The sequence below is a fragment of the Syngnathus acus genome, chromosome 15 (assembly GCF_901709675.1).
Source record: "Syngnathus acus chromosome 15, fSynAcu1.2, whole genome shotgun sequence".
NCBI lineage: Eukaryota > Metazoa > Chordata > Actinopteri > Syngnathiformes > Syngnathidae > Syngnathus > Syngnathus acus.
In genome coordinates, this window is record NC_051100.1 from 6,398,550 (window position 1) to 6,416,631 (window position 18,082).

General features: G+C 40.2%; 2 protein-coding genes across 3 annotated transcripts; one reads left to right on the plus strand and one right to left on the minus strand.

Annotated features, from left to right (window-relative positions):
• Positions 1–661: 661 nt before the first annotated feature.
• Positions 662–4,219, minus strand: plek (pleckstrin). The gene is made up of 9 exons (XM_037271082.1): positions 3,934–4,219; positions 2,993–3,148; positions 2,729–2,910; positions 2,559–2,650; positions 2,300–2,484; positions 1,706–1,810; positions 1,533–1,616; positions 1,292–1,361; positions 662–1,209 (listed from the first exon to the last, which is right to left on the minus strand). The coding sequence occupies exons 1-9, from the start codon at positions 3,973–3,975 to the stop codon at positions 1,070–1,072; spliced, it is 1,056 nt and encodes a 351-aa protein (XP_037126977.1). The 5' UTR covers positions 3,976–4,219; the 3' UTR covers positions 662–1,069.
• Positions 4,220–5,285: 1,066 nt separating this feature from the next.
• Positions 5,286–7,498, plus strand: avpi1 (arginine vasopressin induced 1). 2 transcript variants are annotated; one of them, XM_037271106.1, is made up of 4 exons: positions 5,287–5,449; positions 6,383–6,743; positions 6,879–7,117; positions 7,221–7,498. In XM_037271106.1, the coding sequence occupies exons 2-3, from the start codon at positions 6,421–6,423 to the stop codon at positions 7,114–7,116; spliced, it is 561 nt and encodes a 186-aa protein (XP_037127001.1). In that variant the 5' UTR covers positions 5,287–5,449; positions 6,383–6,420; the 3' UTR covers position 7,117; positions 7,221–7,498. The 2 variants fall into 2 exon arrangements, with proteins under 2 accessions (XP_037127000.1, XP_037127001.1); XM_037271105.1 differs by having other exon boundaries at positions 5,286–5,449; positions 6,379–6,743; positions 6,879–7,498.
• Positions 7,499–18,082: the final 10,584 nt, after the last annotated feature.

An 18,082-nucleotide genomic window follows, 5' to 3' on the forward strand; every position in this document is an offset into this window, starting at 1 on the left:
TTTGTTTGGTCTGCAGGTTTATAACCTGCTACTGCTGCTGCAAATGTAGATATAAAGAAACTAAAAATATCTTTACAAGCTGAGTTGAAACAACTTTGTTGCTCTTTTGGTACCCCTTTTGACGGGAGAAGTTGGAATAGCCGAACAATGTATCATATTATATCATATAAAAGTCCTTCATTAAAGTCCAAACATGCTCATGTCCTCCTCAAGCAATGCGATGCATGCTCCTCAATACAAAGTTACTTTCGTTGGAAATCGTGTTGTACTTATCATAAAGATGAAATGAACCACACAATTGTTTTTATATACTAAGTTCTAGCCATATGTTGTGCAGCTTTGTATTGTCCTCAGTGACAGTTTTATAACTGACAGATGGCAATGATCCCAATGCATAGGCCATGCTTGTTAATGAAAATAATCTTACCAAGATCATTTCTGACTTGAAAATAACAAACAAAGGTTAGGGCTTCAAACTAGTGTAACACTTTTGAAGGATGATTTAATCATTATTTACCATAAGTTACTTCAATGGACCAGTTGGTTCAGCTGCAAAAGCTGAGTGAGCGTTCAAATGAGACACTGAGACAATATCAAGTCAAATTCATAAATATTTAAAAATATTATTCTGTGTGCTTGTCATCAAAACCACAGACAAGTGTAATAGCAATTATTTGTGCTTTTAATTCAACAAAAGTGAACGTAAGTTGACCACACTAAATTATATAATGTTGAAAAAAACAATATTGCTTTTTGCTGGAAATATGAACTATATTTAATACAGAGCAACCCAAGCATTGTCTTCTTCTTAATCGTTAAAATAAAATGTTAATACACTCCCACTTCCCAAGCAGGAACTGCGAACATGCATGTGGTTATATGATAAGACTATTTTTAATTTCGCGAGGCAAAAATGAGGCTCAATAAAAGGCACAGGGCTTCTATGACGACAATTTTCAAATGACTAGAATACAACCATTAAGTAAGCTGGCTACATGACATTTTATTGTGACTAAATGTGAAAACGCACACACTTTTCCATCCTTTACAAAGAGCCTGCAGATCAATACTACTTTCCACTTTTGGCCACTTCTTGCACGACTTCGATCCACTCCTTTCGCTCTTCGGCAGTGGCCGCCTGCAGGAAGTACTGCGTTTCATCAGAGGTGATGATCTCAAACAAGTTGCCGTCAACGTCGTATCTTTTGGCTGTAATGGCGCGAGGTAAACGGTTGAGAGATGAAAAAGGACTGAGGGGGAAGAAAAGGGAGACTGTGCGCTTCTCACCCACCATCAGGGACGAAATCCACAGCCGTGACCACTGACCCCCGCAGATAGATGGACCCCAATGGGTCAGCACCCTAAATTGGAAGATTTTGTTTTTGTCACACTCTTTCCCTATTTGAGTTACAAGCGTAATCAGGGAACAATTGAAATTTGTATCTCGAGGCATGCATATTTGCTCCAATTTAGGTATACACTCGACAGCTATTAGAGGAGGGCCATTATTTGAGGTGAAATGTATTATTTACCTTGGTGGGGTCGTAATAATGCATGTAGGCAGGGTCGTTCCTCAAGATGAATTTCCGGACTTTCCAGTTTTTTCTCTTGTGGCCCTGTGAACAATGGAGCAATTCAAATCAGAATTTTCAGCATGGAGATTGGACTGGAACGCTTTGTACACTAGTTTGCCTTGAGTTAGTACCTGTTTTAGCAAACAGCCTTGTTTGACGATATTCCCTCTGAATTCTTCCTTGACAAGAGTGTCCTCGTCACTGGAGTAGCCTTCGCAAAAAAAGCCGCTGTCTGCCTGTCACAATGCGGCACATGCTCCAAAATCTCTTAAAATCTTCAAATGTCATTTTCCAAATCAACCTATCTGATTCGCCTGTCTAAATCAGGGATTGTCAACCGGTGGTCCGCGGCCCTTTAGTGGTCCGTGGCAGTATTGGAGGTGGTCCGCGGAAATAGAAAATAACTAAAAATTTTAAAAATAAAATTGATTTATTATTTAGACTTCATTTTTTTTCCAGCTAGTTATATATTGCAGGTGGTCCAAAAAATTGGAAATAGAAGATAGTGGTAGCATTTTTTTTTAATAAAATTGATTTATTTAAACTTTATTTATTTTCCAGATATTTATGAATCATGTACTCATCCAAATTTTGTCAAATGTAGCTGAGATTCCCAAAATGGAAAAACAGATGCAAATAAATAGCCTTGGACAAAACCAGTTGAAAATCCCTGGTTTATACGAATGACTTTGCTGAGCATATTAGTATGACTGGCATCAACTTACAAAGTAATAAAAAGCCTCGATCTGATCCAAGAAGACGGACTTCTCACTGCTCACCGCTCCCTCCTTTGAAAGATCGCCGGCGGGCTGCAGGTAGCCCTCGTTCAGAAGCCCCGTAGCTAACATAAGCGCCTCGGGCCTGTTCCTGGCTTTCTGCTTGGATATGAGCCAGTCTAACACTGTGGAACCTTTTAAAGAAAGTATCAAAGTGAAACTTGCAAGAATAAAAAAAAAAAGGAACCGTGACAAAAAGCAACGCAACCAGTGAAGCAGTGGTTGAAGATTCTATTCTCTCGCTCCAGTTTCAATTCCTTCACCCCTTCATCCTGGTCCCTCAGTTGATTGTACAGCTCACTAGAACGACACAATGGCATTTTCTTTTCTCAAGATTGTCGCATTAGTAACCTTATGGTGAGACTTTCATGAGCTTACGTCAGGTTGACGGTGTCGGGCAGGCGAATGGAGCGTCTGGTGGACTTCCTGGCGAACGTCTTGCCCCCTTGCAGGCACCGAAGCGCCCTCTTGATGTCCTTCACCCACAATTCCCTCTCCTCTATGTGTGACGCTTGGAAGAAATGCTCCTGTTTCTTCTGTGTGGTGATCTTGAACACCAACTGAAGAATGAAATTAACTCGCTGATGTGCACTTCTGCTCCAAGTTGTGTTTATGTGTGTAAACGACACAATATAGACCTACCATTCGGTTGCCACAGTCCTGACAAGGACTGATAATGGTGGCCCCCTTCAGTGGGATCATCCCTTTGGGAGACTGATCTGTTTTCTTCTTGTAGAAATCCAGCCCGTCTTCAGACAGGACCGCCCACACAGTGGTCCAGTAATTTAACAGTGAGCTCTTTGAGTCAGGAAAAACATGACATTAGATGAATATTTGTACTTGCGGTGATCTTTTGTACGTAAATGTCAATATGATGATAATGTGAATGGATGCGTCACTCCCCCCTCAGGATGACCTTTCATAATTTAACTCAAATGCCGCATTGGTGCTTTATTGTTTAACGGCGACTTCCCCATTTTTCAACATCTCATCTTTGTCAAGTCAAGAATCATTTGTGTTGATCAATTACTGCAAGATAGAAGGGGGTGATTTATGTCAAACTTTAGAGGAATTATTTCGTAGTTTTTACATTTTTACAGTTTCCTGGTTGGAAATGGTTATTAAAAATTAAATGTGCTCTTAACTTATACTTAAGTTAACTGAACTGTACTTAATACATTTACTGCACTAGACTATGTGGAGAACCCGCATACCATTAGCAGCACCAAAGTTAAATTCTTAGTTCAACTTTCTGTCCCTTATTTGAACTTGTAATGGCAATGCAAGCTGCCTTTGTGTTGTTTTATCTCAGCCGTAAGAAGACAGCTCAAACACTCGAGTGCAGTATTTTAACTAAATGCCACGGCACTTAAAACAAAACACGAGCTGTCTCATGATCATGCTTGCAGAATTGCGTTGCTCGGCAGTACATAAATCACCTTGTTCGAGAAGAATGATCACATGACAGCCCCTCTGGTGTAATTTAAATACACTTGCTTTCAGTTTAGCACAATGAATAAAATGGACAATTTTTCCGTCTGAACCAGACTGGAGAGGTCAATAGAGGAAGTGAGTGTTCTTACCTTTTTGACCAAGTAACCCTCTCTTATCTGTTGAGGCTCCATCACTGTTACTTCACTCACTGCTTCTTTGCTGGGCCGGTTGACGGACTTTTACTTTTTCTATCCCCCCCGCCCCTTTTTTTGGTATTTACTTATTTTTAAAAATATTCTTCTGTGTGCTTGTCATCAAAACCACGGACAAGTGCGCAGGAAGTGGCTTTCTGGGTGGGGGTTTGTGTGTGGCAGATGAACCGGCCATCTCCTTCCTCTTTTTTTTGTTAACTGTTTCAGCTGACATTTGTATGACTCGCTCAGCTTTTGACACTTTTAGGAGCATGACTCATTTCACAAATGCTGTTTATGTTGTATTGTTTTTAGTTCATTGCAGAACATTTTTGTTTTACTCCTGCATAGCAAAACATTTGAACTCTTTTGACGCGTTGACGTCAACAGCCAATCCTTTTGCTTATATGATAAAATGCCTTTTCACTTGCTTTATTTTTTAACCTTTTGTGGTGATGACTAATGCGGTGACAAAATACAATACATGATTCCTTCATGACTAACACAAGCCTGAATTTTAGGACACAAATATATCCTACATCATTTTTCTTCCAATCTGTTTCTTTTCTAGTGTGGAAAAATAATCAAAATATTGGTGAAGAGTAAATGCCAGTTAAAATAGAGTTGCAAAGTGTCATTTATCATCAATCAGTTTTCAACCATGCTAAAAATGTTTAATGATTACTTTTGGATGGATAAAATTTTGGTTGTGTATTTTGTATTAAATTATTACTGGTGCTTTGGTCGTTGTCAAATGATGATAAATGCAGGTAATGAATTGTATCTGAATTTTGCAGACCCCCAAAACCAATGATTTATTTTGTTGTAATGCTGTTGGTACTCCTCTAGAGGTTGCTATTTAAACACTGTTGAAATGTACATTCAAACGAGGCGCAATTCTAAAACTTTAAAAACGTGTTGTGGACGATGAAAACAAACCATAACAAAAACGCAGGCATGGTGACGTGACCAATTTCGTATTTATGACGTCATACAGGGAAACAATTTAACGCATCTCCTAGTCTTGCAAAATGATAAGATAACGAATACAATGTCACAGTCATTATTCCTCAGTTCACTGACATAGTTTTAAACGTCAATGCATGCGCGCAGGATGCTCGTCTCGTGCACAATAAATGGACCACTCTTGCTATTGACGTCAATGGACGAGACTGACGTATTTAAAGAGGCGGTGCCATTTTTATATCCCACCTTTACAACCTCCTGATTGGCCAGTTTTGACATTTCCCCCCGCCTACTATGGTAGAATCTCTTCTCTCATTGGCTTTTGGCGTGCCAGCGATTGAACCGGCTCAAGGGCACAAATAGATTAACAAAGAACCAACAAAAATGCTGCACGCAACGTCACATATGGTGCCAGCTTTCATCGGGACAAAAACAACTTAGAAAAAAGCTGCTGCATCGATGGAAATGCTATTCAAGTGACTACAATTGAGTCATTACGTTTATTCCGGTAAGTACATACAATTTTCGTTATTTGTGTCATTCTGTAAGATCCTATCTGTATGTGCAGAATCAGCTAATTATATAGTGAATGCGTTTGTTTGTGTATCAACATGTCATGACAAGAGGCCATCATTTTTAGAATTATATTAGTATTTGCTAGTTTCAGGCTCAGCTATGTTTTGCATCGCAGTTTAGCTAGAGTAAACAGAAGACAGAAAATAAAAAGGCACGTGAGAGAATAATGTTGATCATAATCCATGCACACAAGACACCCCGTAACAAAATAGTTATTTATCATGCATAATTGTCAAATTCCAAACTAACCAGTATAACCAGTAACTTGCTGTCAACACACGACCTAACATTCATTGACCTGATCTTATGTGACCCATATTGAGTCCAGTCTTTTGTCACTGCTTGTGTCCCACTTATAAGCTTCATTGGAATTTGGAACATGCTTTAAAAGTGGAGCAACTAAGTAAGGCTTAAGAAACAAAGCAGCAGACCAGAAGAGCAGTGGTTTAGCGGAGTAAACTTGCTATTAGACTAGTATTTGTACCAATAAGTAACTTGGATAGCGAGACCTCCAAAGTAAACAGCAATTACACCCACTGTTTCCCTAATCATTGGTGCATTCAGATTGTTGCTCAAATGTGCTGTTTGGTTTAGTCAGCGCCCCTAAAAAGGAGGCCCGGAGTTCAGTGTATCGGGCAGTACAGATGGAAACAGTTCATTACTTTGTGACATAGACTGAGGCTACTCTTGGTTACAATATGTTCTGGGTCTATGTTTATCATCACATATCTCTGATCTTTATGTAGTGGAAACCAAAAATGGAAAATAGTGATTGTAGAGATCCTTTAAGAAACCTTTGATGTGTTAACGGTCTATATTGACTTTAAACTATTTTCTTTTTTTTTTTGCATCCTCTCAAAGCAAGACGTCCTATATGCAACCTAGCCCTGAATTTTTCCTCTGATGGATAGCGGGGCTGCATCCCCGCCCTCATCCGTGGTGGCCGGCCCTTCCACTCTGTGGCGCCTGGCTGAGAGGCGAGCGCGCAAGGCCGGCTCTGGGAACATCTTCAGCAATGTGAACCTGTGGCAACTGCAGAGACTTTTCAGGGCGGCCGGTGATCAGGATGCCGAGCAGAGGGCTCAGCTGGTTTGGGCCCACAGGGATGAGACTGAGCTTGCCCAAGCCTTGGTGGGACTCAGGACCCGGAGTCACCGCAGAGGCCTGAGGGCTACCGGGAGGGACGTACTGGGCGCACACTGGATGCGGGCCTTCAATCATCTCAGGTAGTCAGTCTGATACGATGGCATAGTAAATGTGTGGGACAGGGACTAAACCAATAATTGACCCTCAACCTAAAAATGTTCAGTTTCTTATATTGACAACTTGGCATCAAAAAATACTGTTTTCCTTTTATGTAGTATTGCCGAAGGGTTCCCAAGCAGCCAGGAAAAGGACTCTGGTGATGATACAGATGCTGCGGCTCATGGCAGCGAAGGTCCACATCAGCACACTACAAATGAGCTCACTACAGGGGCATCAGCGGTTCTAAACGAGAGCCGAAGCTTCAGGTCACCCGAGAGATCTCCACGAGCCGGTTCGAGGAGAGGTGGCGAGACTGACCCTGACAGATACCTTCACAGAATACAACACTCATGACATGAAGAAGTCAAAGGAGAGATTCCGCCACGGAATATAACAGTAGAAGTGTGAGTTTTACAGCAAGAGCATGTTTGATTAACTTCTAGGAATTGCAAGTGCACGACAATTTGTCCATACAGGCGATACGGTATTTACCTGTTTGCGCAGTGATGTGAGAATACATAATGCTGCACTTGCTGTTTTTCATGTGTTTTATATTTATGGCTTACAACTGATATTAATACAAATTGTTAGTGTAATCATGACTTTACTATTTTAGTGATCGTGGCGTGTTTCGACTTTTGGATCTCCGTTGTAAATCACACCCCTTGTACCAGCATAGAATACATCAATGAATGTATTGTTGGGCTTGAAATAAAACACTACCAACCTCATCAAATACTTTTTTGTGTACTTTTTAAGCCTTTGGTGTATTGATTATACTGTCTGACTTTGGTGGGGTTTTTTCATTTATTTTGTTAAACAGGAAAATGGGTATGATTCATATTCAGTACTCAAGTGAAACATTACACTTTGTGGCAGGTTCATGGTCTTGTTAATTCCAGCTACATTCATGTTGGTCGAAGCAAAAATGATTTCCGAGTAACCGGTTCTTCCGTGTTGTTTCAAACAGCCTTTATTGTGCCACTATAGCCCGTTTGTTTCCATTATGTGTTGTTTCAAACAGCAACCTTTATCGTGCCACTATAGCCTGCTTTCATGTGCCACATTCACATAGGTCGGCGACCTTGAGTGCCTTGAAAGGCGCCTTATAAATAAAATGTATCATTATTATTGTCACGTGTACGGATGGGGGAAGGCTCCTGCTAACACTGGTCTCTAATGATCCATTTAGTGTACTAAGGCTGTTATTTGCAATGGGGTGCAATTTCCTCATACTGTTTAATAATGTCAATCAAAACTCAATGGACGCTGAAGTTATCTTTGGCGCCCCGTAGCGGCCACTAAGTAGTATGACGTCCACCAACAATGCTCTTACAAGTCGCTAGATGACGCTACTGTTATGCATTTTAAAGGGCAGAGAATCAGTCAAATGTAGTTCATACTTGTTGGACGCAGACATTTAAATCGGGCAAAAGTAAAAACTTTATAGTTTTTCCTAACTACAAGGCCAACCAAGCAAATGAGACAGAGATAATGAGGGGAAAAGTTATGATCTCTGATTCAGCTGGAAAAACACTTAAAATTTGATAATGTACTGATCCTTTCAAATAGAGTTCGCAAGGTTAACCAAGAGAAAGTGGCGGATCAGCATAAAAGCAATTATGGTTGGGTTAGAGAAAATTGAATTTAAAACAAAAGGGCAACATTGATTAAAAAAAAAAATACTTTCATTGTTTTTACAGTATGTGATCTACTTGAGATGATCAACACTGTACACCAAACACAATATCTTCATCAGCAATCAGCGAGCCTTCTCCCTAAATTCAATCTGGATGATACAAAGAAATAATAGTGGTGCCTCACCACCATGTGGAGGGCAACACAGCTTGAAAAGAAATCTGAGTTATTGCATCTATACAGCTATGACCTTGAAAAAGCTCAGTTTATCAGTTCCGCATTTTATAGCGAGTCATCAAACTTCCCTCCTGTGTTCCGCTAACACGCAATAACAAAAATGCACACATTTTGCAGTTTATTGGCGCTCACCTGTCTGCAATGTGGTACCTACCTACAAAATCTCTTGGGCAACTTTGCTAGTCAAAGATGCCTGGAAATGGCCAAAAGGACCTTACACCTCAAATCAAAATAGAAGCAATCGCGTCACATGCTCTAATCCTTAAAAATAATGGTGGATCTCCATGACAAGCTTGTCGTATGGTGTAATACAGCAAAACTTGCAAGTCAGGTCAACCACATCTCAGAGTGCCACTGTTAATAAAAACATCAAGCGTTCACCAGATGTCCTCATAATTTTTTTGTTCCCTGCAGGTTTTGCTTGTGTTTGGGGACACGCCGACATCTGCTGAATCCTCGAGCGCTAATGCGGACGAGTTTTGGCTATGAGGTAATCCCTTCTCCACTTGCCTAAATTTTAATGCAGTCTGTTAGTCACACTGTTGCTGGCTGAATGCCTTAAATATTACACGACACTGACTGATGATGGCACTGTGATGAAGCTTCATCGAAATCGATTCAGGACACGGCTCATTCTTCACCGTTTGCTCAATGCAAGAGCGAGAGATGAACTCGGAATAATTCAGTGATTGCAACTCAACAATAATGAACGAAAGTTGCGTATAGATTTAGCTGAATGTTGGTTAAGTGTTTACCGGTGATGATTCTGTACTTCATTGCAGAGGGCAAATCTGTTTAGTGATTCAACTTTCTAGTCGTGCAAAGGCGACTTCCAGGTCAGATTGGAATGACAGGTGCATGGAAGCAAAGGAAGCATAGTCAAAGAGAGGAAGTGACACCCTTGATGCAGGTCTGTGTGAGTGTGAGAATGACAAAGCAAGTCGTATAGAGATTATTACACATGAGTGAGGATCACACAGAGCCAGTGTCCCCGTTGCATTGTAATTAGAGTACCGAATGGTAATTAGGGAAATGATATATACAGTATTCATGCTCTGATGTTAATCCAAGACCGATGCAGTGCACGCGCACACGCACACCATTTCTATTCATGGAATCACGTAACGGCACAGCACATCACTCATTGTTATTCCTTCCCCTGTGTCATTGTGCGCCTTTGTTCTTATTTCCAGTTTAGTTGCTCACTGGTTTCAAAGGTCCCAGACAAAAAAAAAAAAAAAAGAGTGCATGCTCGTCTCTCAGGTGTGAGTTTAAAAGGAGAGTCCTGCTGAGATGAGCATCTTCTCTCACTCTCGAATTTGCTCAGTTTTATCATGGCACTAATAGGAAGACTTAATTGAAGCTAATGTAATAGCAATGAATATATTTAGGTTTCATAGCAGTTCATTAAAGTTCAGAAGTTCAGTAAAGTCGACTGGCTATAAGATTTAGAATCTGACTGAAATTCTTGGGGAAAAAATACTGCAGAGGACTTCTGTCATTTACTTTTTTGCTGCTATAAATACAAGAGCTAGAAGTAGAACATTCTGTGGATGTTAGGTAAAGTGATAGCCTGCTTGTAATCACAATCAATATTTATTTTTAACTTTTTTTTTTCTCCCCACACTGCAAAAAGTAATCTGTAACATGACTTACAGGGTTTTGGTGTTTTAAAAGAAAATTTGATTCCAAAGTCAGACATTGCATCATACCACATGCTTTCTTCCTGTGTATTTTTTCCAAGTGCAACGTAATGCTATCAATCAAATAGAAAAAAATATTGACAATAAACTGATAATCTATCCACTTTAACAGAAGACCCACTTGGGTTATATTTACATTCTTTATTTCTGCTCAGTTCACACAATTGAGCAGCCACTAGTTGCGAGTTCAAAAGTCACAAGAGACATGAAAATAACCATTAGATTAAAAAACAACATCAGTGAGAGCTGTCACATAAATTTAACCGAGCTGCCTAACTGGTACAGGCGTTTGTGCATAGAAGGTCAAACTCCTTTCCAAATGTGAGAGTGAGACCTTCCCTGTTTGGCTTCACGCTCCGCTGCCTACGGGCTTGTTCTGGGCTTAGAAGCGACCTGTTCGGCCAACTTCACATCGCATCACATTACACTGCTCACGAGGCGTTCAGGTGAGTCGAGGACAAGCGAGGAGAGGAGTTTTACACTGGATAGCTAGAGACGGTCACATGCCAATGACTGTCTTGCTCCTTTGTTTTTTTGTGTGTCCTTTGACACTGATTCTTACGCTGTCATGAACAGAGTATTCATAATCTAAAAGGTTTGATGTAAAAAAAGCTTGACATCTGTCAAAAAAAAAAAAGACCAATTGTTAACTCAGAAAGCGGAATGTCACTTAATGTTAGAAAACTACAACCATTCGTCATGATAATTGAAGTGCACATGCCCACATCAATCTCTGAAAATCTAAAAACAATTGCTTTATTATTTTTGATTTTATGGGCAGCTATAGCGAGAAAAAGGTGCATGAAAAACAAAGTACTGTGCAATTTGGGGGGTGGGGGGGGCAACAGGGCAACCTTGGTGGGGTGCATCCAGAGTGACACGAAAATCTACTTGACCCACTTTAGTTCTCAGTAGCTCAAATTTAGATCACATCATTAAACAAACACATTTGTGTTGTTTTACAATAGTTATTCTTTTAACAACCAGCATTTATTGTCCTCATGTTGGGATGATCTGATTCAGCCAGGCAAAGGTCATGCTGAGACCTGGTAAAAAAAAAAAAAGTCTGTCTAAAAATATGAAATGTTATTAAACCTTATGAATAATGAATTGGTCCTTGCTAAATATCAGTGTCGATGCCAGCGCGGGCAATTTATTGTTTATCTAAATGTCAAATCCATCAGGGCTCATTTTGTTGTGAACTCAACACCGTAAATATTTAAATAACTTCACTGCGAGCGGCCAGTGAAACACTGCGGGAAAAGTCGTTAGGGAAACAAAACTCTTCACAAGTAAATTACTATCCCACAAACCCAAACAATTTTGCGTAATTTATTCAGAGGTCTGGTTGCATTTAGAGCTGCTTTATTGTGACGCACGGTAACAGCGTGCCTCACATAAAGATCAGCAGGCTAAAATGGGACAAATTCACATTAACATGTTCCCACTGAGTCGGAACTAAAGAGGAAAAGCACGTCTTAATAATTCAGTTCAAAACAGACCTCTGAGCCAGTGACACAATATGCGGAGCATAACCTTGAGCTAATGAGCAAATTTGCACGCAAACGAGACCACAATGCACATGCATACACACACATCTGTGCGTGCAGACTTTGGGTTCATGGTAGCACGCTATAGCATGCGAGATCACAGAAACAAGTTCAAGAACTGTGTCAGCCATTGATACTTTCACCACTGTTTTACGTATGGATGTCCTTATTGTAAAGTCCTATAAAGGCCATTATAAAATTATAAAAATATGATAGGATGAAAATGTATGATCCTATATTTAAAATTCTAGTGGGTTAAATATTTTGGGGCTATTATAATAGTAAACCAGCTACCATAATGGGTTTTGCCCTAGTTATTTTCTGGGTAATATTTTGAGTTTTTGGAACGACATCCGCTCCAATTAGGAATGTCGTCTTCGTTGGCAGACCTGTCAGAGAGTGGGAGTACTTTGTGGATGTCAGCCAATAGTGAAAAAATAAATTCCTCTTGATAAACTGAGGGAGGAGGGACATTTTAGATGAAAGAAAAGGAAGACAATATGTTATGTGTCATGTGCTTCCTGATTTTGGTGTAAATCAAAGCTAAAGGAAAATAAGTGGGAGTCAATGAACTCACTTTATTTCAGTTCAAAATTGCTCTGATCTTTTTTCTTGGTCAGTCTATGTTGACCAAGAAAAGCCATTTAGCCTTTTTGAGTCCACTGGCAGAACTAAAGGGGTGACCATGTGGGCTCTAGGCCCCCTGAACATACTTGGACCCTTCAGGTGACTCGCAAGATATTTGACTTTTGGGCAATTTCTTTTCATATTTTTTTCTGCCCACATTTACCCCAACGCACAATAAATCTTTATCAGTGTCTTCTGAAAAATTCTTAGGGTTTTTAAAAGAAAAAAAAAATGCTTTGCTGAATCCCTGAGATATCCATGGCAACCCAATGGCCATGTTTGAGCATTCAGACCACCATTGTTTTGCACACTTTGTAAAGCACATAAAGAGCTCCACTACTGTACATTTAATGATGTGAGGAAAACATTCACAGAAATGCAAAGGCAGCACTAGAAAGGCTTCAAGGCCAAGTATAGAACCCGGTTTAGTGCACTTCCAGCAACACCTTTGAAGTCACCCTGTACTTCCAGGGAGGATGTGACAGGGTGCGAAAACGGATGAGATCCTTAGTGGAAAAAGGCCCCCGGAAGTCCCCCCCCACAAAGAACGTCTGCCGCAGATCAAGGGGGGAAAAATATAAAGTCAACCTTTACAGCAGACATCCCTCCTCCTCATCACTTTGCACTCCAAAGTCTTTCTTCAAAGCGGGATAATCGGAAGGCTACAACGGAAATGGGTCTGAACACATTTCCCTGCAGGCATTGTCACTTTAAGAACCCAACTTATTTGAGATGCACGGTGGAAGACAAGTGAGTCATAAAATTGGGTTGAAACACTGTTAACCCTGTTCGAGACAAATTTGAACTTTTGTAATTTGACGGTGATTATTAAAAATAGCCTTAATGATATTTAAGTGTGGGCCTAGGAAAATCTTGAAATGGTGAAAAAATATTTCGGATGATCATGCATACTAAAAAGTCATACAATTAAAACTTGGAGTTTATAATTTGCTAAGTTAAAAGTTGAAAAAAAGCCTTGTCTTATTTTAAAAGTGACAATCACATCACATGGACTATATATACATATGAGTTGTGACATCATCAAAAGCATTGCGTGTGTGTAATGTGAAATGTTGACACATAATCACATGAAGTAACATCAAAGATCGCCTTTGATTGGCCCGAGTATGCGAGTCGGTCACATCTCTACGCGTTGACGTGTCGTCGTTTCCAGATAGCCTTAATGGCATATGCATCTATAATGATGGCTCTGCTGCATGTTACTTTTAGAGACATGCATCAATATTAAGACACTCGCAGGAAACGTGTTCAGTATACTTTATATAATGTGAGAGGTTGCTCTCCTGCTATGTGCACTTTGCAGACATTATTTATAGTCACCATTAAAAGGTGCAAAATCCAGGGAGCATGTCATGAGAAAAAACATTTCCGTTATTAATATTATTATTTTTTTAACATTGGGTTTGAAAGAGTATTTGGAATGGAGACCCAAATTGCAAAAAAAATAAATTATATATAGGATTTATTACAAAATATTTATTTATTGACTCTGACTTTTGTCTCCTGTAGGTTTTTATGTATTTGTTAAGATAATACAAACAACATTTTGATAGTATGCTTTTCCATTACATTAGGTTTTGCACAGCTCCATATTTGTATGTGATGGCAAATGTTCAAATTGTCACTGTGAAACATTCCAAAATTCCTTAGACTAACTTTCCATGAAAAGATTCTTGAAATTTATCATGCCTTTGCAACCCATTCTCCAGCTACTATTGTTTCTATTCGTTTAAGTGAGAGAAAAGTCCTTTATTGTATTCAGACTGTTTCAATCAATCAAGTGATTTTACTTCGCCCAGCAAACTGCAGGAAAATACTGATGTTTAATTCCCTGTCACAAGCAACAAAAGACTGTCACGATTGTCTGCGCTTTGAGACAGACTGTCGCTTTCATGCGTTAACAAGAGGGCGGCTCATGAACACAATACAACTACTGAAATAACACACTGCGTTTATCAAGTTATAGCCAGCATATTTCACTTCTTCAAATGCAAAATAGAACGAAAGAGAATGGCATGTGTGGAGGGCTGGGGGTTGTGCTTTGAAATAGAATAAACAATGAGCAGAATGCTTCTCCATGAGCCGCCACCTTATGTTTGTGTCTCCCAATGAACCAAGGAGCTACATATGGGGTTTGATGCCCCTAGCAGGGTTACCTTTGGAAAACGGGTCCCACGTGCACGACAAAGCATGGCTCAAATGATCCCTTGTGAGGAATAATTATTGGATTTAGTTATACATTGCCTACACGTAGAACACCGGGCTCACGAGCATCAATAGATACAAATGATCCAGTGGTCCTCCTTTTCCAGGTGTCCCACAAGGTTCCGTTTGAAGTCCCCAAATCTTTTTATCTGGCCATCACAGATTTCTGTGCCACTTTTTTCAAACACAATTTCAAGTGGTTTTGCATCAAATGCTTAAAAAAAAGTCAGCTGTTGTGTTCCACCGGCTACATTGTTTACTATTGAATTTCACGTTTTTGTACTTGCTGCCCCCCATGATTGCTTGCTGGTCAAACTGAATATATATTTCCTTTTCATGTCTCGCTAACAGTAGTACATCATGTAATACATTTTGTCATATGTTGAAGGCTTACAAATAGAAACAAAACATCTTAAGTGACAGCATCTTAACCTTTAAAATTGTGACCTTTAATATCAGGGATGACCTTTGGATTTCACAGCATGGTCTAACCATTTGTAACCATAAGATTTTGATCAGTACTTTTTTTTAGCGCTTGGATAATAAATAAAGATGGTCATTGAATGGAGTCTTGTGACATTTGAGATGAGTCTTTTAAAATCAGGACCAAATCTTAAGAAAGCAACCTTTGATACTGACAGAACTAAATAAGTCATCGGAAATTACGATGAAAATGAACAAAACATGTCCGCCATTATGAAATCAGTGCTCCACAATAAATAAACAAAAAGGTTTTCAATTTGATTTCCGTAGGTTTTGCATAATCTCCGAGATTAACAATGGAGTACTTCTTTCAAAGCCCCGCCTCCTGCTGCTCTGCTGTGTACAACATGAAGCGAATGTGATGAAATAGAAAATATGGATGAGTCTATTGCTTCCTCTGGCAGCTTCTGGAGCATAGCGTCATAGAGCATTTCGGTCCCCCCTCCACCCCTACCGGCCTCCTTAAAGCGCTCTGGCAAGCTGAGCTTTTCATGAATCTTATGTTCACTGTTCAATTATTCAGCCTGCCTTCCACTGGTAGAAGGCAGATGCAGAATTAGAAGATTCTAGTTTTGGATTAATCACACCACATGGGTGTTTATCTCCTAGGTAGTGATAATATCACGTCTCTCTCATTGGTGTTAGTGAGGCTCCGGGTAGCCGTGACTGTAGTGACAATCCATTGGTGTGTACCTCAACGGGGGTATTTAGTATTTTCGTCAAGATGAAGGTGTCTAGGAATGCGCTACAGCCCAAAGCAGCGAGAGGCGAGTGAAGATTAATTAAATCTCCAGGGTTTCTTGCAAGTTTAGTGGAGAAAATATGATATTCCTTCATCTGTACTATGGCTCTGATGCACATGGCCTTCATGTCACCAATTTCATCTTCCCTCATTGATTCCCTTCCTCTTTCTGTACCGATTTTCAATGGCAGAGAAATTTCGGCCAAGGCTCATCTGTTTTCTGGGTTTGATCACGTGAGATGAGCCGATGAGATTAGCCGACAGCAAGTGGCAGTACAAAATGGCCACTCCATATGACATATAATTGTAAAGAGCATTTTTTTTGTTTTTGTTGACAGTGACTTCCCCTTTAAGGAAACCTTATTTTAATAGCCGTGTCTTCCCAAACTTTTGTCCATAGTTTCCACCTTCGATTTTTTCTCGTCGTCATATTTCAGACACATTCTACAACTGTTAATGTCCGAAGTCTGTCTGCCTGCCCGTCTTCTCTTTCCCTCCAATATTACATGCCTTACATCACTCTCCATTCACCTCTGTACAGCCTCATCGCCAAAAATTTCCATCTGCCTTTGGCGGCTCCTGATTTCCCACAATTGCGTCATCATTTTCCAATTTGACTTTTTTGTTGTTGTTGCTAAACTGCAGTCAGAACGTTTAAATTACAACAATAGTCACAAACGTTAAAGCGCTTTGATAATCTGTCATGCAATATTGCTTCATGCACTGTCACATCCGAGCACATACTTAACGGAGTTTCGAGATGACAACATGCGTAGAAAAGAAAATGTGCAGGTGCCGACGGTGTCATAGCATATTACAATGTATGTGTAGGCAAGCAACATCAGAGGTGGCTCCTCAGGCCTGCTTGACAGAAGGGGTGCGTCGGCATTTGTCACAGGGTTGTTGTTCAACGTGACGGCCATGTTGTCCCCCCCCCCTTTCCCATGTAACTGCGGCGCCATCCAACATGATGTGACACGCGTGGCGATGCTAAGCAGATCTGAGCTGGCTCCTCGCTTCACACCAATCTGTGTGGCCTCCTCCTCGGGCAAATGTCTCCTGAAGCGCTGACGCACAAGTACACACATGGCGCTAAATGGTTAATCCATTCATAGTTTCCGTGTCCTCCCCTTTGGCACTCTGTTTTATTCTGGTTTTAATTGAGGAAGTCTAATTCAGAGACACAGCAACGGATGGAGTGAAGGCCATTATTTGAGTAGAAATAGGGAACATACTCTGCTGCAAATAGTGAAAACGCAAATGTATAAATATTATCTGGTGTCAAAATCTGAATCAGGATTTTGGTTCACGACAGAATTTTATTCCCATGTCAGCAACGTAAATCGAATTTGGATGGAAGTCGATCACTAACTTAACTCAGAACTGTAGTTAAGTCGTTACAAAAACTTTGCAGCTATAATTAGCTGTAGCTTTGTTTTGAACTCTGTCTCTTTTGTGTTTTTAAAAAAATGCATTCCCTCCATTTGTACTATTTTAAAACTCAGTTGCCAACTAGGTTAAAGGTCCTTAAAAATAATTCCCCTTCACAAGTGGGTCACTAAGCAGCACAAGGTCACCAATCGAGATGCATTTAATCGTTGGTAGCTCAAAGGTAGGATGTTGTGGGCCTAATTGATGTCAATGTGTGTGTATGTTACTTAATGTGTTGTGGATCTTAAATAAGTTCGGGCCACTGGAGCCTTAGCGTTAATTAAGTGCTCAAGACAGATTTCGGCCTCGGCAGCACACCGCACTCGCCCTCTACAGGATACACACGTGCACAAATCGCGCACACACACACATGCATACAATAATGGTATGCAAGAAATATGAAACAATGAGAGCATAGACCTTTGTTGTGGTTAGAAGTTTAAAAGCTGGCAGGCTACTTTCTTGGTTACAAAGATGATGTTAGACGAGGGGACCGTACCATTTTAAATCTACCGTAGGGAGGTTCTTCCACCGTGACCTAATTGGAAAATTGAGAAATCACCCAATCAAAAGTGCAGGGAGAAAAACCCCCAAAAGAAACCCAAATGTCATGACATCTCGAACCTTCTTTCTTGAAGCTTTAAAGCCATCGGAAGTGAGTTTACTGAGCGAGTGACTGAGAT

Coding starts and splice junctions, on each gene's coding strand:
- avpi1 (XM_037271105.1), top strand. CDS start 6,421: ATGGATAGCGGGGCTGCATCCCCGCCCTCATCCGTGGTGGCCGGCCCT. Junction 6,744..6,878: donor CGGGCCTTCAATCATCTCAG/GTAGTCAGTCTG, acceptor CCTTTTATGTAG/TATTGCCGAAGGGTTCCCAA.
- plek (XM_037271082.1), bottom strand. CDS start 3,975: ATGGAGCCTCAACAGATAAGAGAGGGTTACTTGGTCAAAAAG. Junction 2,911..2,992: donor AGGACTGTGGCAACCGAATG/GTAGGTCTATAT, acceptor TTCATTCTTCAG/TTGGTGTTCAAGATCACCAC. Junction 2,651..2,728: donor CCCGACACCGTCAACCTGAC/GTAAGCTCATGA, acceptor GTGTCGTTCTAG/TGAGCTGTACAATCAACTGA.